This window comes from Myxocyprinus asiaticus, chromosome 8, assembly GCF_019703515.2.
Source record: "Myxocyprinus asiaticus isolate MX2 ecotype Aquarium Trade chromosome 8, UBuf_Myxa_2, whole genome shotgun sequence".
NCBI lineage: Eukaryota > Metazoa > Chordata > Actinopteri > Cypriniformes > Catostomidae > Myxocyprinus > Myxocyprinus asiaticus.
The window spans coordinates 12,963,547-12,990,366 of record NC_059351.1 but is presented as its reverse complement, the minus strand read 5'-3'; the positions used below and the strand labels follow the sequence as shown (position 1 = coordinate 12,990,366).

General features: G+C 40.0%; 1 protein-coding gene across 2 annotated transcripts in view; it reads right to left on the bottom strand.

The window, feature by feature from the left end:
• LOC127445224 (dystrophin-like) overlaps positions 1 to 26,820 on the bottom strand; it is a 157,977-nt gene that overhangs the window by 66,931 nt on the left and 64,226 nt on the right. The window contains exons 44-55 of one of the 2 annotated variants that reach the window (XM_051705117.1): positions 26,511 to 26,591; positions 26,245 to 26,326; positions 25,770 to 25,936; positions 19,786 to 19,903; positions 18,878 to 19,089; positions 18,491 to 18,645; positions 17,186 to 17,375; positions 14,123 to 14,295; positions 10,006 to 10,162; positions 5,163 to 5,256; positions 4,243 to 4,511; positions 1,974 to 2,120 (exon numbers count right to left, since the gene is read on the bottom strand). In XM_051705117.1, the coding sequence (XP_051561077.1) occupies positions 1,974 to 2,120; positions 4,243 to 4,511; positions 5,163 to 5,256; positions 10,006 to 10,162; positions 14,123 to 14,295; positions 17,186 to 17,375; positions 18,491 to 18,645; positions 18,878 to 19,089; positions 19,786 to 19,903; positions 25,770 to 25,936; positions 26,245 to 26,326; positions 26,511 to 26,591 (1,845 nt within the window). Of the gene's footprint in view, positions 1 to 1,973; positions 2,121 to 4,242; positions 4,512 to 5,162; positions 5,257 to 10,005; positions 10,163 to 14,122; positions 14,296 to 15,375; positions 15,666 to 17,185; positions 17,376 to 18,490; positions 18,646 to 18,877; positions 19,090 to 19,785; positions 19,904 to 25,769; positions 25,937 to 26,244; positions 26,327 to 26,510; positions 26,592 to 26,820 lie in introns of those variants that run through there. The other variant, XM_051705118.1, reaches the window with a different exon arrangement.

Sequence of the window (26,820 nt, the reverse complement as noted above, 5' to 3'; positions counted from 1 at the left end):
AAATGTACGAGTGGGGCTATCTTTCCACTCAAACCGCAATTTTCACACTTCTATAAGTCATAACCGCCTGACCTGACACTTAGGGTTATTACATGACTGTGCAGAACCTAAAAAGGAAATGCCTGCTGCAACACTCCTGCTCTCTAGCTCTCTGCATCTGATCTCCAACTTTGAGGCCTCATCTCGACTCATCTCTGTACTTTAACTCTTTTCAGTTTACTTACTTAGTTCATTAGACAAAGACAAGACTTTGTGTTGTTAGGTTTATTCCAGGACTTAGTCCTTGGATATATCCTTAAGATAGATCTACTTAACATTTATAATCAAACATTTATTTTCTGTATTATCAAATTTATTCTAATTTATTATTGAATGTATTATTTATTTCATTTTTATTCATTTATTAATTTTTACAAATTAAAGTTATTATTCCTTCTATATATCATCTGATTTATTGAAGTAATTTCCATCTGCTGGATCTCACTACATCAGTATGTATGCTAATGATCTACTACATTTGCCAAAATAATCAGTGTACAACAGAGCTTACTGCGTATAACTGTAATATCAGCCACAATTTTAACTCATTCTTTGATTGGACTTTTTTCTAAAAAATGTGATTTAAATGCAAAATAACCACTTTTATTTCCAAGATGACACTATTTTCTGAATTATACATGCAAAGTCATGTGGCAAATGTAATGAAGTCATGTGATAATGTACTGTAGCATAGTACTGTTTGAAAAGTTAATCATGAAATAATGCCTACTCTTTCATTTACTATTTAAAAAATATTAGACACAACACAGTAAGTAGTAAGCTAGTATTCCATTCCCAACAAAGCCATGGACTTTGAAAGAGAATAAATGGTTATAAAGGAGAAACAGGACAGAAATTGTTAAGAGAAAAAACACACACACACAAAATAATTTCAAAGAAACCCATTCTGAATATTCCGTTGGTATTGTTTTTGTCCTCTTTTTCTTTTCTTTATTAAATAATGACTTTCTGTGTCCTTGTGATTTGTGTCAAATCTCTGAAGGTTTAAAGGACGGATTGTTTTTGTGATCTGCTTGCTGAGTTTACTGCTGATGTGTGTATTTTTCTACAGTTTTCAAAAAATTTAACTGTATTCTTTTGACTCTCTTTGTTTCAGAAACTACATCCATGACCTGACTTGAATATTTGATGCATAGTTTTTTTTTAATTATGTTTAAATAAAAATGCATCGATACAAAATTTGTGTTTCGATAAAATATCCGTTTATTTAGAAAAATATATGCCTATTCCAATAGTTTGGTGGTTCTGCTTTTTAATGCTACCTTGCATCACATCTCTGATAATTAGGTAGTCAGAAGTTTCTGGGGGATAATTGACCCAGATCATCTGCCTTTTTTTAAACAATTGTCCGATGTCCGATGCACATGCTTTTATCAACTGATACCGATGTTTGGTGCTTCTCTAGTTTTAAAGGAAAAGTTAATGCAAACAAATAAACTTCTGTCATCATTTACTCATCCTCATGTTGTCCCAAACCTGTGTGCCTTTCCATTTTTTATTCCATGCATTGCAAAAAATAAAAAATAAAAAAATAAAAAAGGAGGCTGGAGCTTCAAAAGGATGCAAAAGCACCATAAAAGTATTATAAAAGTAGTCTATATGACTTGAGTATTATATCTTTAAGTCTTCTCAAGCCATACATTAGCTTACTGTGAGGAACAGACTGATATTTAAGTCATTATCCACTGAAAATCTTGACATCTGCTCTATCTCTGTCCCCAGTCCCTATTATTTGTAACTGCATGGAAAAAAAATAATCAGTACAATGTTACAAATTTCTACTTTTGTGTTAAAGGAAGAAAGAAAATCACATGGGTTTGAAACATCATGAGGTTGAGACAGAATCTTTTATTTTTGGGTGAACTATTCCTTTAATTACTGTTACATTTAATTTAAAGATTAGGAATGGATACCTGTAGAAGCCTCCATCTCATGTTGAGGTCATCGATCCTGCTGAGGTTGTCTAGAGAGAACTGAATGTCAGGGGGTCTGAATGTGGAGGCCAGTTGGTTAATGTGATTTACATCATCCTGGATGGGAGCTATCTCCTGCTGATATGCCTGGAAAAATACACAAAATCTTGATTTCCTATGGTCACAACACTTAAAGATTAAAATAATAATGTATAAGACCTCATTATTTTCATTAAAAATACAAAACTGTGTAGTGATGATGGGTGCTATTTTAAGAGCGCTACCGATAAGCGTAGTGCTATATATTAAGTCATAAGCATTCATAATTCAATGGGCATGGCCATAAAGTTTTAATATATTTATGCAAGAATGCGCTAAGTCTAGGGGCAAATGGGTTTACCGCAATTGTGCATGCAAAGCGCTAATGGGCTGGGTCAAGTGCAATTTAATTCTTCTCCGGTTTTTGCACCGTCTGCATCCCTATCAAGCACCAGCAATATAAACAAAGACAGCACATTCAAAATAAGTTGGTAGTGTAAATGGACTGTATGCAATGAATTAGAATAATAGAAATATGGACTTATGTTCATTTGTGCATTAACTGTGTTGTATGTCGGGCATATTTCTATGACAGTGACACTCTCCTTTTGTATGCTTAGAAAATTTGGATGTACACTCCATTAAATTATAGAGAATGTAAGTATTATTAATAATTTTCATCTTCTGACACACAAATCATGGCTAGTATTAACAGTGATTGTGTCAGCATGCACTTCACTTCTACCTGTCGATTCTGATTTAGAAAAATTGTATTAATTTATTGAAACCCGAAAAAATGAAACAAAAATATTTCGAAATTCTAATTATACCTCAAACAAAATGAAAATATAATCAAATTAACAAAGTGGTAATAAAAATCATACCAAATTCAAACATTTTACTCTCCAACTTCTTCCACCGGCTACTTTTGCAGTGACTTAAAAATCACTACGACAACCGGTGGAAAAATACCAATACATATTAGATCATAAAATACAATTGTAACTATAATAATAATAATAATAATAACTAAAAAATAAACCATTACCTATAGATAGTTTAACACAAATCTCATACATTTTTATTTCATAAAACGGCTACAACTGTGATTGTCAGGGATTTAATTTGATGTTCCACTATATTTTCAGAGTTTGGACATGAACTTTATTACCACCTGCTGGTGGAATTTCCAAACTGCAAATGCAGGAACTGAGTTTAGACTTTGCGCTGAAAACAGACATGGGCCTGAAACATCTTAACGCAATGACCCATTTCTCAGAAATATAGCACTGTGCTTTGCGCCACTTCATTACCATACAATACACCCCCAGTTTGTGCGCATACACCCACAATAGCGCATACACTCCCACCCATGCCTACTTGCGCTTTGTGCTGGCACGACAATTGGATAAGACGTTGCGCACTCATCATGTTTTTTTGGACATGGCAACATGTCAATACCATGTTTTTCGGACATGTACCATGGTAATATCATGATATTCTTAAAAGTACCTTGGAGTACCATGTAAACAACACCCTCAGAGATGGTTATAGAAATCATTCAGTACCACAGTATCCACTACCATATATATATATATATATATATATATATATATATATATATATATACTATATATATATATATATATATATATATATATATATATATATATATATATATATATATATATATATTAGTTTTTTTACATTTTTCCACATTTTAGAAAAATAGTAAAGTCCTCCAAACTATGAAATAACACAAATGTAAGTATGGGAATTATGTAGTGACGAAAAATGTTAAACAAATCAAAATTATCTTATATTTTAGCTTCTTCAAAGTAGCCAAACTTTGTCAAGATTTCAGTTCTGCACATTCTGAGCCCAACCAACTTCATGAGGTATCCTCCAGGGATGCTTTTTAAACACCATTAAAGTAGTTCCCATGTACTGTATGCTGGGCACTTGTTGGGTGCTTTTCCTTTACTATCTGGCCTAACTCATCCACTGAAAAAGTAATAAAATTCACACATAGGCAAAATATATGATTTTTTGCAAAACAATCATTTAAGAATAAGCCTTTAGAACAAAATTATTTTAAGATCATGAAATACAAATTCATAAAAGTATCCAAACTTTTAACTGGTAGTGTATATCAAAGTACCATGGTATCACCATCCAGTTCCACAGTATTACCACAGTACTTCTATGTAAGGAAAGGCAGGATTCTGACCTTTACTCTGTCTATGTGGGTTTGCAGATCATCTACGATCAAATCCCCAACTGGCTTCCAAGAATTCTTCACAGTCTCTGCCTGCCGAAGCTTGAAGTCCAGCTGATCCTGGGCATCCTGGATCTCCATCAGCCTCTTCATGGCCAGCTCCAGCTGTTGCTGCCAGTCATAGGCATCTGCACCCAGATTCTTCCATCGCACCGTAACATCCTCCACTTCTTTACCCAATATGCGGCCCACATTTTGAACTCTCTCCTCAGGACTCACATCTGGGAAGCACACAGTAGTGAAGTAGTGAGAAACAGATTAGAACATCTGCATCTATTGTAGTGTGCACACAGAGTATAGTATGCCGTGAACTGGTAAAAAAAAAAAAAAAAAAGGGCAGCAACAGAACTACGATAAATTACACAAATGTCCAATAAATGTTCAATGTATTCTTAATAATTATCGGAGTAATCATAAGACCAACTGTAGGCTGTAGGAACGTGGCAAACTGATGCTTTATCAGGCCATTCACACAAACATGTTTTTGCATTAGTCTGCATTGTTTTTCAATGGTTTTACTATGTAAACATTCGCCAGACAGACATCTTTGACCAATGCGCCGTGTCTTGCTCTTTTTTTTTTTAGCATATCACACAGGAGCACCCCATTTTTTTAGATGTCATATCAAGTCATAACATATGTTCTGTTCTACTCATTCCATTGAGTCTCTTTTTTTTTTGTTGCAAGAACACGCTTGGTCTGAACGACCCCTAAAATGTGCAACAGGTGTGCTTTTACAGTAATTTTACAATGGCTTTGAACAAGGAACTATACCCATTTTATAACATATCTTTAATGTGCTGTTATTCTTTTAGGATAAAAGTGTCTGCCAGATACTCAGATGTAAATGGACAGAATATTTTAAAATTTACCTCCCTCGCGAGGCATCTCAGATAAGAAGGTTTTCACATTGTTGAGCGTTCCATTGATCACAGGTTCTTTGGCAACCAACTCTCTTCTGAAACTCTGTGAGGGCACAAGTTTTTTTAGTACATATACTGTAAGAGATGTTTTATTAGTAGTACTAAAAATTAACATTTCTTAATGAGCAAAGGACTGTCATCTAATATTAATATTTTCTTCAACCATTAAACAACTAAAAAGTTCACCCACTCATAATGTAACTACTGTAGTTCTTGAAATAAGCTCCCATTTGCTATTTCAGAAATGCAAATAATAAAACCCTTTGTTTGATGTTAAAGCAGGGGTTTTCAGCAGGAGGTCCATGGGCCCTAGGAGGTCCAAGGCAGTGCTGCAAGGGGTCTGCCAATTACTGTTTGATTTCAAATAAATTGTGATGAACATTTTAACAAAAATACAAATATTAAGTTAACTTCAACCAAAGCTAAAGTTCATCTAAGTGTTTCATTGTCTCTCCCACATTAAAATGTATTAATAAAAATAAAAATGCAAAGTACAAGTATATAACTCTGTACATTAATAATTATTATTTTAATGGCTTTGCAATGTAAGCATCATAAGTTATGTAAATACTTTAAAGGAATGTTCCAGGTTCAATACAATTTTAGCTCAATGGACAGCATTTGAAGCATAATGTTGAATATATATATATATATATATATATGTATAAAAAATAAAAAACATTTGCGGTTACAGTAAGGTGCTTTCAATGGAAGTGAATTGGGCCAGTCCATAAACTTTCATTCTTTCAAAATTATAGCCACAAGACGTAAACTTAGAAAATCACTTACTAACCTTATCAGAGTAAAGTTATATTCAATATTACAACTTCGTTGCCATGATGATGCAACACCAGTAAACCCTATAAGCAATTTTATCACATTAAAATAATTTACATCAGCAGGCAGTTCAGTTTAATGAAGAGAGGTGTGAAGTGTGCTCTCTTGGGCGCATTGAAGACCACACGTGCCGCCGCATCCTGGTTCAATTGCAGAGGTTTGATTTTACATGTGGGAAGTCTTGCCAGAGGAGCATTGCATTAGTCCAATCTTGATATAACAAGAGTCTGGACAAGGATTTGTGTAGCATGCTTGGTTAGGAAAGGTTGATCAAGTCGAACAGAGATTTCATTACACTAAAATCACATTAACACATAATGTTCACATCTTGTGGCTACACAGTATGTTTGAAACAGTGTGTATTTAAATGTTTATGAACTGGCCCCACTATTGTAAGTGCCTTACTGTAACTGCAACTTTTGCTCTTTTTTTTAAGGGACAAGTAAAAATAAATGTTTGTGTGGTAATCAACAATAATTAAAATACTCACTGTTTCAAAAGTATAGCCACAAGACATAAAGGATATGCATGTAAACATGATTTTAGTGTGATAAAATAGCTTACTAACATTGTTTGTGTAAAGTTATAGCCAATTTTACAACTTTGTTACCATGATGATGTAATGTCAACGAGCCCTAAAACTACTGTAAAATTGACCATTTAAATAAAATTACAGCTCAAAAAATACACAAGTTTTAACAGAAGAATTAATGCAAGTGCTTTTATAAAAATTATAAGCTTCACATTTCTGTGTTTAAACCCTCCAGAAATTGGCCACATTCACTTTCATTGTCCCCATTCACTTCCAGTGTAAGTACCTCACTATAAACTCGATTTTTGCTTTTTTTAAAGAAAAGGAGAAATGAGACTAAATAAATTTTTGTTATTAACTATTTTTATTGATTCCATTCATAAAACAAATAAACATAACACAAAATACGGAATAAAATTATTTACATTAGCCCACCTTTGTCAATCGGCCTATGCAACTTACTGAAATGTAATCTGGGATGTTTACCATTCCAAATTAAGGACTTTAAAGGATCATTTTAATAACATGAACCTTCCCAATCATAGATAAATGTAATGAAGCCCACAATTCTTAAGGCCCTGTTTGGGCCACTGGAAGGCGCCTGGCTGAAAAGCCGTTACCGGGCAGTATGCTGTCAGAGCCAAAGCTTCGGATTTAGAAAACTGACCCTGTATCCTGAGAATTTAGAAAAGGAATTGATAATTCTCTGGAGGAAAGGCATAGATCTAGTGGGGTCAGAGACGAATAATAAAATATCATCTGCGTAAAGCAAAAGCTTATGCGCCATACCTCCTGCCACCACCCCTGGAAAATCATCTTCCTTTCTTATTGCGACTGCTAATGGTTCCAGGGCAAGACAAAACAATAATGGGGAAAGAGAGCAACCCTGCCGGGTGCCCCTATCCAGAGTAAAATAATCTGAAATTAATCCATTTGTTTGTACCGCCGCTACCGGGTGTCTATGAAGTATTTAATCCATCCAATAAAAGTATTCCCGAACCCATATATTTCCAAAATCTTAAAAAGATAATCCCATTCTACCATATCAAACTCCTTTTCGCCGTCAAGTGAGATGGCAGCGACCGGAGTCTGATCATTCACCACTGACCACATTATATTGATGATATGCCTAATGTTATCAGAAGAGCTGCGGCCCCAAATAAACCCCACCTGATCTATCTGTATTAGAGATGTCATAACTTTACTTAATCGATTAGCCAAAATGTTAGCCTAGCTGGATCAGGGAAATTGGACAGTAACTCTTACACTCGCTTGGATCTTTGTCCTTTTTAAGAATCAAACTGATCCGGGCTTGTGTCATGGTTGGTGGAAGCTTTCCATTCTTTAATGATTCCGTTTAAATTTCTAACAAAAGTGGAGCCAGTTCTGTAGCATAAGATTTAAAAAATTCAGCGGCCCCGGAGCCTTGCCAATAGGCAAGGCCTTAATTACCTCGCCAAGCTCCTCCAAGTTTATCTCAGAATCAAGAGAATTGTTTTGCTCAGTCGTCGGTTTAGGGAGTTCTAATGGTTCCACAAAGTTTCTAATATCTTCATCAGTAGACGAAGACGTGGAACTATAGAGATCAAGATAGAATTCTTTAAAAGCATTATTAATATCAATGGTCTATATAAATATTTCACCACCAGCAGATTTCACTGAGGGAATGGTAGAAAAAAACACTCTCTGCTTTATATATCTAGCCAAAAGCTTCCCTGCTTTCTCCCCTGACTCAAAGTATGACTGTCTTGCCCTGAATAGCCAAAACTCCACCTTCTGTGACAAAATAATATTATATCTGTATTTCAATCAGGTCAATTCTCTGAGGCCATGAGGCGACATTCGGAGCTTCAGCTCTGCCTCTGCACTTTTAATATTCCCTTCCAACTCTACGAGTTCTCGTGCTTTGGATTTTATGGTGAATGAGGCATACTGTATGATCCGACCCCTAAGAACCACCTTAAGTGCCTCCCAAGCCACGCCCAGAGAGGATACTGAGGACCAGTTGGTCTCCATATAAACATTGATTTCAGCCTTTAACATTTGTTGGAATTCAGGATTTTGGGATACATTAAAGCGGCAACTATATGATTTATTTTTCTCCGTATGTGGTAACACCTCTAATTCCTCTCTGATGACTCCAGATAATCGATCCGTTTCTCGATATCCCCCACTCTTGTAGCCACCTCAGTGAATTTTGTCTCTATGGCAGTGATCGATTGATGTATTACAGCAAGTTCCTCCAAGTCAGCAACGACCTTCATCAGCATTGCCGACATATTCAACAATTCTCGCCGAATTTCCCTCACTTCTCCAGCCAAATAGGCTCCCGGGCTTGCGGCCTGCTCGGGGGCATCAGCTTGAGCACGTAAGTGTCTTTTAATGTCTCCAGAGCCAGAGGATTTTGAATTCTTTGACACATTGTCTTCCTAGAACAGTTAAGGATCAGGGTGTATCGCATCTCACCAATTTATGACATAAAAAGTATTAAAACTAGCAAAGTGCGCAGAGCTCGCCGTTCACACGTCCGCACCTCGCATGGCATCATGTGACTCCCTAAATTAATTTTTGTGGTAATCAACATTATGCCACAAATGCTGTCGATTGAGCTTAACTTGTACTGAACCCGGGACATATCTTTAAAGAAACAGTTAAGGTGAAAATTTTAATTTTGTTATCAATTACTCACCCTCTTGCTGTTCCAAACCAGTGTGATTTCACTGTATGAAAAAGAGCAAGGTGAAAATTCCTAAAAAACATCTTTTGTTATCTACATACAGAAAGAAAGACAGTCATACACATTTGGAATGACATGGGGGTGAGTAAATTATGACAGTATTTCCATTTTGGGTGAACTATTCCATTAAATAGACAGAGTTAGTTGTACATTTTGCTTCTAAACTTTCATAAACTTTGATAAAACAACGATTGTAAAGCATCACTGTTCATCTATGCAGATCTATGATTAACAATCTAATTAAACAAAGCAGAGAATTGTAAATGTATTTTTAATTAGGTTTACAGAAACATTTTTGCTGCACCATTCTTTTCAGCCCCTACACATATGTCAGTTTGCTTCATAGTTAACTGCACCTGTAGAGTCTGACAGAGTGACTCAGCTGTCACTGCCAGCACACTCACTAAGCTCCCCTACACGCACTGCTCTACGACCGCATCCTGTTTACAACGGCCCCTTGACAGCTGATACCCATCAGCAGATGTTAATTGGTCCGCACAACCATGCTAAGAGACATGGGACTTTGCACCTCTCCTACGCAATATATCATCTCCATCTGTTAAATATTTAGCAAGCACAAGCTCTGATAATGATCGCACTTGGGCACAAAATCTGTATCACATTTCGAACATAATTTGTCATTCTTTCGGTGCAGGGCAAAAGAACAGGACTTATCCTGGGCTCACCTTATGCGTAAGGAGTTGTTGGCGCACAGTCAGCACATCGCCCCCTACTGGCTTATGCTGCTCTAGCTCCTCCCTCTTTAGCTGAAGCCAGTTGAGCAGCTCTTGTAAGGACATTTGCATATGCTTCCACTGATCAACACCTGTATCCAGGTAGGGCCTGAGGAGTCATCCGGATGAACAATGGTAAGATTCCATAGTGTCTAAGAGAACTGCTATACTGTATGTGCAGGGAGCAGCAGAGGGCACTATATTGTTACATAGTACTGCATTTTTAATTTGACAGTAGAGACAGCATTATGTAGTCTAAAGGTGTCTTTCAGAGATGAAACTGTCATTTGGACTTTTGAAATCTTTGAATATGCATGAGTATTACTGAAGCTTTTATCAACACCTTTGAAGGCCTAAGTGGTTTTATGTGAAAAAAATAATTGTGTTGTAGCCTTGTACAAATTGACAAAATTGCTGAATTGAATATAAAATTATTATTTTAATAATTTCATTAAGGAACATGTTAGATTTTCAAACAGCTTTCTGTTTTCCTCCTGTCTCACCCCTGTACACTGTACATCCATTATCCATTAAACAGGATGTACAGTATACAGTATGTAGATTTAACATTTTCTGAAGACAATGCAAGTGGTGACTGCCAAAGCAAGTCGCTTTCGCAATGCTAGGGTGTTCTGGGTGGTTACCAGGGCATTGCTATGTGGTTGCTGAGGTGTTCTAAATGACATTTAGCATGTTGCTATGCAGTGATCAAGATGTTTTGGGTGTGTGCTATGTAACTTCTAAGGTGTTCTGAGTGGTTTTTAGCGTGTTGCTATTGTAACCGTTCCTGCTCGACCCGCTCTGAGTGGGATTCAAACCTGCATCAGCTGGCATGGGAGGTGGGCTCTAACGAAGAGGCTAAAGGCTACAGCCCTTAGCGTCAGTCACTAGTGCACCTCTTGAGGCCAGGGGAGTGAGGTTTACACATACCGGACAGCTATCACATACCAGGTCATGGCACCACTGTAACCGGTCCTGCTCTACCCACTCCAAGCGGGATTCAAACCGGCATCAGCTGGCATGGGAGACGGGTTTGCTAACAAGGAGGCTAAAGGTTACAGCCTGACCTAGTTGCTAGTGTGCCTGTTGAGGCCAGGGGAGTGTGGTTTACACATACAACACAGCTATCATATACTAGCTGGCTCCCATTAGACTTTGCAGTTGCAAAGGTGTTTTAGGTGTTATTGGTGTTTGTAGCAGACATATCCCCCTGTAGTTCTAGACTGGTTGCCCACTGAAGCTAAGCAGGGTTGAGCCTGGTCAGTACCTGGATGAAAGACCTCCAGTGGAAAACTCAGGTTGCTGCTAGGAGGTGTTAGTGAGGCCCCTGTATAGTGGCAGGGACACCATACTGAAAAAAAGCACCGTCTTTCGGATGAGACTTTAAACTGAGGTCCTGACTCTCTGTGGTCATTAAAAATCCCAAGGCACTTCATGTAAAAGAGTAGTGGTGTAACCCTGGTGTCCTGGCCAAATTCCTCCCATTGGTCCTTATCAATAATGGCCTCCTAATAGTCCTCATCAGTCAGTTGGCTGTATCACTCTACTCTCTCCTCTCCACCAACAGCTGGTGTGTGGTAAGCGTACAGGCACATTACGGCTGCCATCGCATCATCCAGGTGGATGCTGCACACTGGTGGTGGTTGAGGCGAATCTCCTGTTCACTATGTAAAGCACTTTGAGTGTAGAAAAGGTATTCTGTCTGATTGTTAACTGTTCTGAGTGGTTTTTAGCATGTTGTTATGCAGTTACAAAGGCATTTTGGATGTTTGCAATGTGATTTCTAGGGTGTTCTATGTGTTTGATAAGTGTGTTCTCAGTGATTTTTAGCGTGTTGCTATGCAGTTGCTAAGCCATTTTAGGTGCTTCCTATGTGGTTGCTAGGGTGTTCTGTGTTACTGCTAACTGTGTTCTGAGTGGTTTTAGCATGTTGCTATGCAGTTGCTAAGTTGTTTTGAATGTATGATTGGTGGTTGCTGAGGGGTTCTGGGTGGTTTTTAGTGTGTTGCTATGCAGTTGCTAAAGTATTTTGGGTGTTTGCTATGTGGCTGCTTGGGATTTCTGTGTGGTTGCTAAGGTGTTTTGAGTGTTTTGTTTTCTGGGTGTTTGCTAGGGTGTTCTGGGGTGCGTATCCTAAAAGCATCATAAGCCAACTATGGTCGTAAGTTCCATTGTTATCAACATGGTTCAACAATTTGGTGTTTCCCGAAATCGTAGTTCGAACGAACATTCGCAAACAGCATCGCAAAGTTGTGTGGCTGGAACTACAGCTCTTCACCTTTGGTTAGAAGCATAGTTCCTTTCATAGTTTGCTGTGTGGACATCGTTTTACTTCACTAAGGCTTCAATATCTTTTATTCCATTTATATCTTTCATTCTGTCAAGACTTTTATCACGTTTACATGCATTTAAAAAAAGACTTATTCAGGGTTTTGCAGAAAGCGGCGTTCTGAAACGTAATACAAACATGAATGCAGCCGTTAAGGGATTAAAAGCTGTTAAGAGAAAGCGCTTTAACACAAGCAGTTTCTGTTGGAGAACTCGGATTCTGTGTCCATGTTAATGCACAAGTGGCATTTTTGGCTGCATTCTAAACGTGATAAATCAGCCTCTGAAGGGAGGGAGAACAATCATAATAGATAGCTTCAAACTTTTCAATAAAAATGGCTTGAAAAGTGAATTCCAAATGACTTATTTTGGAGCCCCACATCTTTCAGCCCTCAACTGCTCTCACAGTGGATGGTAAAGTCTTTGAAAGGAATAGGGCATAGAGATGATCTCTTCTGAATAGAACGTGCCCCACATCAGTGTGCATGTGCGTTTGTGCTCAAATGCTTCGGGTGAACTCCGAAGTATGATGTAGAGGGAAACATATCTATTGCAGCGTAATGCATCCATATCATTACACGGTGCATGCCGATTTAGTTTCTTCAGCAGCTTTCTCAAATTAAACGTCTTTCTGGTGTAAGTGTTAATGAGCTATTATAATAACGTAACGTCATTAACGACAGCTCTATGTGAAGCAACGTGGTCCAAACGATAGATGTGCATCATAGTTACTATGGTTTCGGGAAACAGTAGTGACTAGCTAACTAATTTATCCAACAATGCTTCATACTACTATGGTGGTTAAGCAGTGAGTTACTTCGTTGTTCAGAAAATGCACCCCTGGGTGGTTGCTATTGCATGCTAGTGTAACGGGAGGCAGCTGGTACGTGATAGCTGTGCGGTATGTATAAAAATTGCTCAAGAGGTGCACTAGAGACTGATGGGGCTGTAGCCTTTAGCCTCCTCGTTGGCATTCCCGCCTCCCATGCTGGCTGATGCCAGTTTGAATCCTGCTCAGAGCAGGACCAGTTACACTAGGTAGTTGTTGATGTGTTCTGAGGGATTTCTAGCATGTTGCTATGCAGTGGCTAAGGTGATATGGGTGTTTTCTATGTGGTTGCAAGGATGTTTGGGGTGGTTGCTATGGCATGCAAGGTGGTTGCTAAGGTGTTCTGAGTGTATTTTTAGCATGTTTGCTATGCATTTTCTAAGGTGTTTCAGGTGTTTGCTGTGTGGTTGCTAGAGTGTTCTTGGCGGTTGCTAGGGCATGCTAAGTGTTTCCTTAGTGAATTCTGAGTGAGGTGTTCTCAGGAGCTTTCAGCATGTTGCTATGTAGCTGCTAAGGTGTTTGCTACAGTAAGTTGTTGTTAGTGTGTTCTGAGTGGCTGCCAGGACATGCTTGGGGGTTGCTGAGGAGTTCTGGGTGTTTTAAGCATGTGGCTGCCAGGGATTTCTGGGTTGTTACTAAGGTGTTTTGGGTGTTTGCTATGTGATTGCAAGCAGTGATGTAGTAGTGTCTGAAGAGGTCTGAAGAGCTACTGTAAATTTATGAAGTAACCCCGAACCCGCCCGAAAATACTATCCTTAAAATATAAGTAAAATAAATGTAAATAAATGCAATGGCTTTTAAATACTATTACTCAGGCTTAGAGCTTATACATGATCACTTCATTTTTCAAAGCCCATTTTTCCTCCGTGTGAATGCTCTCCTTGTTAAATTTAGATAATTAATCAGTCTTACCTTATACTCATAACTTTGTTACACAGCTCATGCCACCGCTGTCCCATGTCGTCAAGCCGTTTTTGCAGCACCACAGCATTGTCCGTCCCCTCCAGAGATGACACAATACGCTGTCCATTTTCATCTAATGAATGGTACATCTCCCGGTGGGCATCGATCTCTGTCTGGAGATCCTGCAAGGATTAAAGGAGATCTTAGACATTCAGTTACTGTTCACTATGTGATTAGAGACAAAGATCAAGTCCAATAACAAAACCAGTGTCTCATACGTCCCTTTTCACTCCCTGGTCAATTGTATAGTTACATCTACTATATACATGGATAGTTTACATGAAACACAATCATATTCGATCTAAAGCAAACAGCATTTTGACATTTCTTTTAAAATCCTTATGAAGACAGCTTTTTATGACCTTATAAATTGAGAGACTACGTGGAATATCCATACTTTAAAAAAATCACCACACCACAAGACCATTTAAAATTAACTAGTGAAGGTGAAAAGGTGAATAAAAATGGACACATGACCTAAAATATACACTTTCCATACATATTAAATGTTTTTTTATCAAGATCAATATTTTAGCTTTATATACAGTGTGTATATATATATATATAAAGCTAAAATATTGATGTTGATAAAACAAAAAACTCAAACTCATTTTATTTGTCAACTATGCAACCAACAGTTATGGGTTAACAAATCAGTCTCCAAGTCTTTTTAATTATATTTTAGTGTTTAATTGTTTAAATAATATTAATACAAAATAATTATAATCCTAATATTATATTAAATATATTATTAATATTTTAATATAATAATATAGTAATAATAATAATGTTGTCATGATATACTGTGAGTAATTTGGTTTCCTAAAAAATTAAATTGTATTGATTTTATTTATACAATATCATGAAAGTCTGCATCATATTATTATACATGTTATTTAAATGTAAATGCATATTTTACCACTACACTTTATAAATCACTATGGATGTAAGGACACATTTAAATACATAATGTAAGAAATTATGGTTTTTTTTTTTTTTTAGTACTAAAACGGATCAGATCACAATACTGTTAAAAATCTATCAATTTTGATATGTTCTTTGCCAATTTTAAATTTTAAATGATAGTTTGAAATTACACAGACCAATTTCATTCAAAGTAAATGTAGAACAAATCCATCGAAAGTCATGATGCTCCTGTTGAACATGCATAAAAGCTGTGTTGTTGACAGTGAAGCTCAAACCTTAACATGATAAGTCTTCCTATGCAACATATCCAGGGGTTGCGAGACATCAAACAAATCAAAAACAGCCTGTCTGACTGTTGATGGCAAAGATCCTTTAATTCTCCACCACATGGACGTGTATGACGTGAAGTGCAAACGAGGCAGAAAGGGACATTGTGAGGACGCGAACGAGAAAATGTCTTCTGCGAACATGTATGTACATGCTGCGTGAAATGAGCTGCAGAATGCCAGTCGCTCAGGCACACTAGTCTTGTTGTTCATGGCGAGAGTGGGCACAGCGAACGAGGACTGGGTCAGTGTTGGTTACTGGGAGAACAGAGGCTTCTCTTTATAGCCCACGTCTTTGTCTGCCTCTTCATATTTAACACCGTCTCTGCAATGTTGCCATGTACACATATCTCTCATACCAGTGTGCATCGGTGACCCGAACAAAGTACCCATCAGTTTCCTCTGCAATCACAATAAATAGCACTAAACTCTAAAAAGTGATTCTGACCTGAAATTAAGTTTAGCATTATTTCTAGTGGTCAACCAATATGGCTTTTACAATGTCTGATACCAATATATAAAGGGTGGGGTGCATGATGGCTGATATGATGAGGATATATACACTGAACCCCAAAAAGTATTTGGACACTTTCGAGCACCTCATTTACACCTAAAAATATATGTATTTCATTGCAAACAAATTATGCTACACATTACTTTTAACCAGCTGTTCCAAGGCCATTTTTAGTTTGAATATAAAGTCAGTTTGTCTCAAGTATGCAGTCTTTTGTGTTACAATTCCAAACCTAACAAACTTGTTTTGAAAATGCTTAAATTATTTTTGCTTAAAGTGTGTTTGTTCTCATTTTCTTCTATGTAAATGGCACTTGGTTTAAACTTTGTACAGTTTTTGGGGCCACTGTAGATACAGTAATACAACTTAATGTACACAAATGTACAAAAAATTTACTAAAGCAATGAAAATGTTTATTATCCATTGACTAAGCTGTCTGTAGATTTTGGAATAGTGACCAATAAAACTGTCAAACCGTGTTGCGTGTAATCGAATAACAAAGTAATTAATTACTGTAATACAATTACTTTTTTCAGTACAAAAAGTAGTGTAGCATGTTACATTTCAAATTCTTGTAATCAGATTACAGTTACTGATTTTCAGAAAAGTTAATTTTAATTATCTGGGTTATACATATTTCTAAAATATTATATATGTAGGATTTAAAACATGAATTATGTATACGTATATGTACATCTGTTTGCGTTGTGACAGTTGAAGGGTTTGCAGAAAAACAAAAGCTTTTCTACGAAGTGTTTAAGAAACTAACTTAAAAGTAATTAGTAATTTGATTACTTTCTCAGTGAAGTACATCAATGAAGTACTCCGTACAGTCAGTAATGTGATTACAATTTTAAAGTAAATAGTAAATAGTTATTTTTAGTAATTAACCCAAAACTGCTATCAAACTTCAAAATTATCGGCCGATGATAATAATCCCTAATTTGCCAAATATTTACAGATTAATTGACCTGTCCATTGTATCAGACTATTAAATATTTATTTCCTTTTCACTTAGCTTTTAATGATTATGTTCTAAAGCTCCATAAATAATACTACATGCAAACACAGCTCAGGTGTTTATAAACTGACAAGTTTGTTACCTTCATTAGGCATTTTTGATAAGGGTTTCCAACAAGAAATCTTAATGTTCATTGTGCATTTTCTTAGTATAGTGATAATGCACTAGATCGCATATCCTTTGGGGGTGACGGAATGTTCATTCTGGGAACACTGCTTACAAACCTGCCATTGCTCCAGTAAGTGCCGCACTGTTGCAGGGTTTTCTAGAAATCCCTCCTTAAAGGTTGCATCTTGTAAGACATTGGCTGTGGTTTCTGCCTCAGTAAGCCAATTAAGGAATTTTTCCAGATCCAAGTAGAAATGCTGCAATTGTTGCAGTCCGGCTTCCAGATCTGCTTCCTTGTCCCCTGCACTGAAAAAGGGTATTGACTTCATTGTTACAGAGAAACAAAGAAGTACTTCCACCTAGGCTGTCAATATGCTTGTATTTAATATTACTGTGCTTATCGGATTTTTAAAGGAATGTTTCGGGTTCAATACAAGTTAAGCTTTATGAAATGCACCTGTGACATGCTGTCGATTTCCACAGAAAATAAGTTGTCCGTCAGTTTATTAAAAACAAAAATCACATTTACAATATGCAGTCTATGCACTTGCAATAGAAGTCTATATCGGAAGGCAGCGCACAATTATTATTATTTCTTTTTAAATACACTGTTTAGGATCTATAGCCAAAACATTTAAAGATTATACTTGTTAACATAAGATTAGTGTGATAAAATCACTTACTAACCCTGTCTGTGCAAAGTTATGTACAATAGAGTATTTCACCTACTGCCACCATGACCATATAAAGCCAGTAAACACTAAATTTCGCATGATATGGGCGAGGACACCAGAAAGGGACATGATGTAGCTAAACACAAAGTACTGTATACAAACTCCACCCACAGGAATTATGTTTATTACGCATAACCAGAAGTTCATCTACCTAGAAAATAGTACCACTACTACAAGGATGTTTTAGACAACTTTACACCTAAAATTGTGCACATGTTAGTACTGACAAATCAAAATAAATTAATTAATAAAAAAAATAAAAGGTGCACAATTCTAATTTCAAACACTCTGGAATACTTGCCCCATAGACTTCCATTGTAAGTGAATTACTGTAAACATGACTCATATTTGTTTTTACGAACAGAGGAATGAGTCATGCTGCAGATGTAGATGACAAAGCACATTTTGAAACTAGTTTTAAACCCGAAACATTATGCTTCAAATATCATTCTCCTCAAAGCAATTACACTTTTAAAAACTTTGATGTGCCCTTCACTGTGTCTGCAGTACATTATGTTCATTATTTTCAGACAAAACAATTCCATAAATTCTTAAGATGGTCTAATTAGGTCTTTTAGACAATGCTTATTGTTATGAGAGCATTACATGCCACTCCACTGAATGGTGATATGCCGAGTTGCCAGCTGTACACATTCTGAAAAATAACAGACTCATAAACAAGCTCACCACTTTTTGACGTTGACCCAAGCCAGATTCATGCTCTCAGTCATTTGTTTCACCTTCCTCGTGTCATCGTCTGCATAAAGGGTCAGTAGTTTGTTTGCCAGCTCATTGGTGGCATTCATCTGAGCTTGCCACTGCTGTATATCCTTAGAAAGTTGCTGTATATAATATAATAACATGCCATTCAATATAGGTTCACAGTTTCTCATCACATACATAAACATACATTAATTTGCCAATGCTTTTGGCCTTTTTTTTTCTTTTTTTTTTTTTTTTTGCCAGTGCAGGGTTTCAGTTAATTCTGCAATAGAATCAGCTTCTTTTTGACTACAAAATATTTCTATTTCTCACTTCAGGTCTATTATGAAATGGATAGTGCTTTTACATTACCTTGACATCAGCATTCTGGCCTTTTAAATCGTCAACGCTGTGAGACACTTTTTTCCAGCTCTCTAATTTCTCATTGGTTTTCTTAATGAGAGGCTCCACCCTTTTTCTGGCTTCCAGCCAATTGCTGGAGTCCTGATACATGTTTTGAAGTTGAAGAACCCTGTCCATCAGCTTGGTGTGGGAGTCTTCCCAGTGTGACTGTAATTTTTCAACTTAAAGGAAAAGATGATAAAACGTTTGTTATGAACAGTTCTGAATATGTCATGAACAATCACAGTTTAAATAAAGGATTCATTGGAAAAAAAATTCCATGCAAAACTTTTCACCACAGTGCAAGGACGTTCTGGGTGATGGCCAGGGAATTGTAATGTGGTCGTTCAGGTGTTCTGGGTGGTTGCTTACTGACCCAAGTCAAAATATCCCAAGTCTCTATGATCATCTTGTTCTTAGATGGCACGGCTCAATGGGATTTGTTTGTCTGTTTCAATGTCCGCCAGTAATGAATAGGTATTATTAGGTATCATTAATGTCCATATCTTAAAAAGTTACATGTCGAAGTTTAATACTCAGAACTTGGGGGTTTGTTCAAATCCCTAACTATGAGCAATAGTAAAAGTGATGCTCGTTTTTATTTTATTTTATTTTCTGCAAAGGAACCAAGAAGATTCTCCTAACTGAATATGACTTTGTTTAATTAAGTACTGCATACAGCATATTGTTAATTGTAAGTTGTGTTAGGTTATATCAATGCCCTTGAAATGCTTGGTAAGACACAATACTTCAGTTGTCATACAGTCATTGTTTGCTTTGTGAATTATTTTAGAGTTTAAAGCTTAGTTTCTACCAAGCTGTTGCAACTGGGAGAGGATCTTGATTAGAATGAAACAAATGCAAGAGAGGTGACTTACTGCAGTCTGTAATGGTCGTCCGTGTCACAGGGTTATTGGTTTTGTTCTTCAAGTTTTGAGCCACTGTGATTTGTATGTTCAGCTGAGGGCATCTTTGCTCCATATCTTGCAGAGTGGACTGTCAGATAGTCAAAACACTTTATTTTGTACTATACATTTGTGGGATATATTGTGGAGGTTTTTTGCGCCACCATAAAAGGGTTCCAGTTAAAGGGGTCAAATATAAAATATATATATATATATATACATTAGTGGCCAAAAGTTTGGAATAATTGACAGATTTTGCTCTTATGGAAAGACATTGGTACTTTTATTCACCAAAGTGGCATTCAACTGATCACAATGTTTTGTAATCAAGTGAACGAGACGTTGTGTCGATGTAATGACACTAGGGGTCACTCTTGGGAGCCCTAAACACCTCTGATCTTTGAGAAAAGGCCAATGGGAATTGGCGAGTGGAATTTGCATGCCACTCCCCCGGACGTACGGTTATAAAAGGAGCTGGCTCGCAACCACTCATTCAGGTTTTGTGCTGAGGACCTGAGACAAGGTCCAGGCCATTTCAGCAGGTAGTTCAGTGTTGTGGTAGGAGGGACACAACGTCTCATTCCCTCAATCAGGGAACGGAGGTTACGAAAGTAACCAAGACGTTCCCAACCTGTCACACACTCACAAGAATGGAAATCTTGTTCAGCTGGGGGCCATTAAGAGTCCACGTCGGGGAGGTGTCCCTTCCCAAGGGGAAGACACTGCAGAGACCACACCCTACCTGAAGGGGAGGTAATTGTTTGGAAATATGTCACATGGTGTTACCGAGCTTGTTGGCAGTGTTGCATGTGGAGAAGTCCCCATGGTAGGTCCTACCCAGAGGGGAGGAGCTCTACAACACGGTGACCGGTGGCAGAGAGAACTCTGCCCAAGGAAGACGTGGGTTTACCAATGGGGAAACCGTCTTGCAGAAGATACATCACACAGGATTATATACAGGCAACCGGCGCACGTGAATCACCTACCGAAGCACAGGGCCTATTAGCACACTTGCTGGGCTGGCATCAAGCTTCTCCGCCAACTCACCTGCCACAGGGCTAAGGAGGAAGGACATCCAGGGTCCACGACTTCGTGCACGACTTCATACACTCCTCCTGGGGCAGTGCTTGTAGGTTCACCACCTGATCCCAAAACGGGGTCATGAGAACCTTGGGCACATAGCCCGGTCAGGGTCTCAGGATCACTTGAGAGTATTCTGGACCGAACTCCAGGCACGTGTCGCTGACAGAGAACACCTGCAGGTCCCCTACCCTCTTGATGGACATGAGCGCAGTCAGGAGGACAGTCTTCAAAGAGACTGCCTTTAGCTCAACTGACTCCAGGGGCTCAAACGGTGCTCCCCGCAGGCCCCGTAGGACCACAGAGAGATCCCATGAGGGAATGAGGCGCGGTCTGGGAGGGTTCAGCCTCCTCGCGCCACTAAGGAACCTGATGATCAGGTCATGCACCCGAGAGACTTACCATCAACTGCGTTGTGGTGTGCCGCTATGGCCACGTACACCTTCAAGGTGGAGGGGGACAGCCACCCCTCCAGCCTCTCCTGCAGGAAGGAAAGCACCGACCCGACTGCGCATCTCTGGGGGTCTTCGCGTCGGGAAGAACACCACTTAGCAAACAGATGCCACTTCAAGGCATACAGGTGCCTCATAGAGGGAGCCCTAGCCTGAGTGACCATGTCTACCATCGCGGGTGGTAGGCCACTTAGGTCTTTCCTCAGGGGAATTCGCCGGGGGGGCTGTTGCGAGGAGTCCAAGGTCTGAGAACCAAGTCTGGGTGGACCAGTAGGGTGCTACTAGGATGACCTGCTCCTCGTCCTCCCTGACCTTGCACAGGGTCTGTGCAAGTAGGCTCACTGGGGGGAATGCATACTTGCGTAGCCCCCAGGGCCAGCTGTGTGCTAGCGTATCTGTGCTGAGGGGAGCCTCGGTCAGGGCGTACCAGAGTGGGCAGTGGGAGGATTCCAGGGACGCGAACAGGTCTACCTGCGCTTGACCGAATCAACTCCAAATCAGCTAGACCACCTGGGGGTGGAGTCTCCACTCTCCCCTGAGCGTGACCTGCCATGAGAGTGCGTCGGTCACCCGGGTTGTGAGTGGCTCGCAATGACTTGAGTCATTGCTGACTCCAGAGGAGGAGACGGCGGGCGAGTTGCGACATGCGACAGGAGCGCAAGCCGCCTTGGCCATTGATGTATGCTACCATCGCTGTGCTGTCCGTCCAGACCAACATGTGCTTGCCCTGGATCAACGGCCAAAGCCTCCGCAGGGTGAGCAACACTGCCAGCAACTTGATGCAGTTGATGTGCCAACAAAGTCGTGGCCCCATTGCACACAGCACCCCAGCCTGATTTGGAGGCATCCGTCGTGACGACAACCTGCCCGTAGAAATGTCAGGTCTGTCCAAGGGCTGAACAAGCGGCGACAGATCGGCGTGATGCCCACGTGATGTGCCCTGTGTTGCCATGCCCATCTTGGGACTCGAGTCTGAAGCCAGTGCTGAAGCGGTCTCATATGCATCAGCCCGAGCGGCGTGACCACCACCGAGGACGCCATATGCCCCAGGAGCCTCTGAAATTGCTTCAGTGGGACCGCCATTCTCCACCTGAACGATTTCAGGCAGTTCAGCACCGACTGTCGAGACTGAGTCTAACTTCAACCCAAGAAAAGAGATGCTCTGAACCGGGGAGAGCTTGCTCTTTTCCCAGTTGACCTGAAGCCCCAGCCGTCTGAGGTGCCTGAGCACCAGGTCCCTGTGCGCACACAACAAACCCCGAGAGTGAGCTAGGATCAGCCAGTTGTCGAGATAGTTGAGGATGCAGATGCCCACTTCCCTTAGCAGGGCAAGGGCTGCCTCTGAGACTTTTGTGAAGACGTGAGGCAACAGGGACAGACCAAAGGGGAGGACCTTGTACTGGTATGCCTGGCCCTCAAAAGCAAACCACAGGAAGGGCCTGTGTTGAGGTAAAACCGAGATGTGGAAATACGCATCCTTCAGGTCTACCGCCACGGACCAATCTTGATGCAGAACGCTTGCTAAAATGCGTTTCTTCATCAGCATCTTGAACGGGAGTCTGTGCAAGACCTTGTTCAGTACTCACAGGTCCAAGATTGGCCACAACCCACTGCCTTTCTTCGGTACGATGAAGTAGAGGCTGTAGAACCCCTTCTTCATCTCGGCTGGAGGGACAGGCTCTATCGAGTCCTTCTGCAGAAGGGTCACGATCTCCGCATGCAGGGCAGCGGCATTCTCACCATTCACTGAGGTGAAATGGACACCGTTGAACCTGGGCGGACACCTGGTGAACTGAATTGCATCGAGTCAGACGGTCCTGTCAGCCATCGCGACGGGTTGGGTTGGGTGTGTTTGTGCCACAGCTGGGTGCGCCGGGGTGGGGGACCTGCCCCCGGGGCACCATGCCTGCCATAAAGGCAGTTGTGATAACGATGGCCGTGAGCACCGGGTGTGTGACCCAGGGAATGAGGAAACCACTCTTTTGTTGACAATGTGGGTACCACAGCCCTCTGGGCATGCAGCGAAATCAACAGAAAAGGAAACAAAAGATTCTCCTCCCGGCCCTCCACTGGGGGATGGAGTGGTATGTTTACCACCTCCAATGCAGCGGGTCTCCACGTCCCTGGGTCGTCCGTCTCAGGGGCGCTTTGAAGCCTTCCTCGGGTTCTTGTCGGCAGGCCATGAGACGGGGGCATCTGCTTCCTGCGAGTGGCTCCACGCCAGGGCGGGCCGCTGGGCGGGCTGCGGCAGAGCCGGTGTTGTTGCCGCAGGGGGACGCCCTTGGTGACGAGCAGACGGGGTGTGGGATCTTGATCCACGCCGGGGCAGGATGTGCTGAATAGCCTCCGTCTGCTTCTTAACCACTGAGAACTGCTGGGCAAAGTCCTCGACGGTGTCACCAAATAGGCCAACCTGGGAGATGGGGGCGTCAAGGAACCGTGCCTTGTCAGCCTCCCTCATCTCGACCAGGTTGAGCTAAAGGTGGCGTTCCTGGACCACGAGGGTGCAGCGGGCCACACCCGAAGGTGGGAGCCCAGCTGAGTCCTCAGCGTCAGACTGGACGAGCCCACTCTTGGATGTTGCGATCGACAGCTCATCCTCTTCATCAGCCCCGAATGAGACCGCGAACTCGCCCTGAGACCAGCCGGCGGTCTCATCCCAGAACTCGACTGGGGCGAATGAGCGTACTGGGGAATGGGAGGTCCGTGGGGGGTTACCCGGCGGAGCGGCTCCCATTGGGGTCCCCAAATCGCCCCCAGTGCTAACCGACACAGCCTCATAACCATAGGTAGAAGGACCGAGGCGGGGAGCCGCTGGGGTGGCTTTCCCTCTGACGAAAGAAAGCCATGACCGCAATGTTGCCATGGTCATGTTCTTGCAGTGAGGACATGAACCGTCCATGTTAGAGCCAGTTGTCCTTTGTCTTTGAAGACTGTAGTGTATACCTTTGTATGAAATCTTCAGTTTTTTGGCAATTTCAAGCATTGTATAGACTTCATTCCTCAAAACAATGATTGACTGTCATGTTTCTAGAGAAAGCCGTTTCTTTTCTGCCATCCCCCCCCCCCCCCCCTTTTCTCCCCAATTTGGAATGCCCAATTCCCAATGTGCTGTAAGTCCTCCTGGTGGCGTAGTACCTCGCCTCAATCCGGGTAGCGGAGGATGAATCTCAGTTGCCTCCGCGTCTGAGACTATCAATCCGTGCATCTTTTCACGTGGCTTGTTGTGCGCATTACCGCGGAGACCTAGCACGTGTGGAGGCTTCACGCTATTCTCCGCGGCATCCACGCACAACTCACCACGCACCCCACCGAGAGCGAACCACATTATAGTGACCACGAGGAGGTTACCCCATGTGACTCTACCCTCCCTAGCAACCGGGCCAATTTGCTTTTTTGCCATTTTTGACCTAATATTGACCTTAAGACATGCCAGTTTATTGCATACTTTGGCAACTCAAAAACAAACACTAAGACAATTTTAAGCTTAATTTAACGAACCAAATAGCTTTCAACTGTGTTTGATATAATGGCATGTGATTTTCTAGTACCAAATAAGCAATTTAGCATGATTACTCAAGGATAAGGTATTGGAGTGATGACTGCTGGAAATGGGGCCTGTCTAGATTTGATCAAAAATGACTTTTTTCAAATAGTGATGATGCTGTTTTTTACATTAGTAATGTCCTGACTATACTTTGTGATCAGCTGAATGCCACTTTGGTGAATTAAAGTTAAAGTTTCCTTCCAAAACAGCAAAATCTGTACATTATTCCAAACTTTTAGCTGCCAGTGTAGGCTATATATTTTTTTTTCCTAAGGTCAATTTATAATTTTAATTTAATTTTTTGTCCCAAAAACTATTTAGTCATAATTTAGTTTTTCAAAAACTTTTTCCATCCTTTCTCTGACCCTTAGAATAAAATGAGCTGTATTTATTTTTATTTTTGTGTGTGTGTGTGTGTGGTTATGCCTTTAAAATATGTATGAAAACACCCTTGTTGCACATGCAATGAGCGTGGCGGGTATGTATAGAAACGGACCTGCTTAAAGCACTGCAATCATAACAGAGGTCCTTTACATACAGAAGTCTTAAAGGCACAGTACAGGCAAAAAAAAAAAAAAAAAAAAAAAAAAGAAGGCCTGTGTAATTCAAAGGGTCAGAGAAAGGGTGGAATTTGTTATGTCAGTTGAAAAGGTATTATGCATTAAACAGTGTAATTATCGTGCAAAAAATGGTTACATTTTTAACGGACTTCATGGAAAAAAGAAAATGCTAAATACGTGCAGAATATGGCCCCTTTAAGACAGTAAACAAAGTATTTGAAATATACCTTATCAGTGGACAAGACTTCCATGCATAGACAGAAAACTGGAATCCTACATAATTGGAATAAAAGCTGCATAACTATGTCACATACTCACCTTGAGTTTCACCGTCGTCTCGCTTATCTCATCGAGATCTCCGACTGTCACTCTCTGAGTCTGGACTATGTGATCCAGAAGAGAGAGCCAATCATCAAGTTCCTTCCAAGATTTATAAAATTTTTCAAGCGCTGCATCTCCTGCGGCACTACTAGTCAAAGTTTCAGCTGGAAAGTAACAAATTATCTTTTATATTCAGAATTTCAGACTCCAGTATCACATTATGAGCATTTAATGACATTTAAAATCAGTATTTGCAAACTTTTTTACTTCTGTATTGTCTGGAATAACATTCACAGATCAATCGTGCATAGTAAAGACCAGAAATATTAGGGGGTCAAATAGCAAAAGGGACCTTGACCTTGACCTAAAAAGGGCCAATATTGACTTCATGCTGACCCTAGATAGCATGTTTAAAACAAATTCAATCAAGTTCAACCATAATGTGTGACAACTGCATTATATGATATCATACCTGCAAGCTGACATTTGTGTCTCCACTCTTTAAGGAGAACTTGATTGGAAGTCCAGTCTGCTCTGAGGCCATCAAACTGTCCCTGGAATACATAAATTCAGGAGAATAATATTAAATTTAGGTTTCATGCCATGAACAGGATGATACAGCATGATACAATACAGCACAATGAGGGTAGAAACTATTGTCAAGTGTGCAGAGTAATCTAATATCCTTGTCATTTCTGAATGTATACATTATTTGATGCATCATGGCTTATTATACACCTTCTCTGGTTGGCATGGTGGTCTTTCTTTTGCCAAAACTGCTTCTACTGTTGGCGTCTTTTCCTTTACATCATCCTCAATCTATAAAAAAGAAAGAAAGGAATTAATACCAAACCCTCATTAAAGGAATTGTGTAGCAAGTGCAATATGTGTATGCAGTGTTGGGGGTTACAAATAATGTGTAACGTAATCAGACTGCTTTTTGGAAATAACTAGTAAAGTAACACATTACTTTATTTATTTTTTTCAGTATAGACGATAATACCTAGATTAACTTTTTCAAAAACGTAACTAGTGCAAATAAGTAATG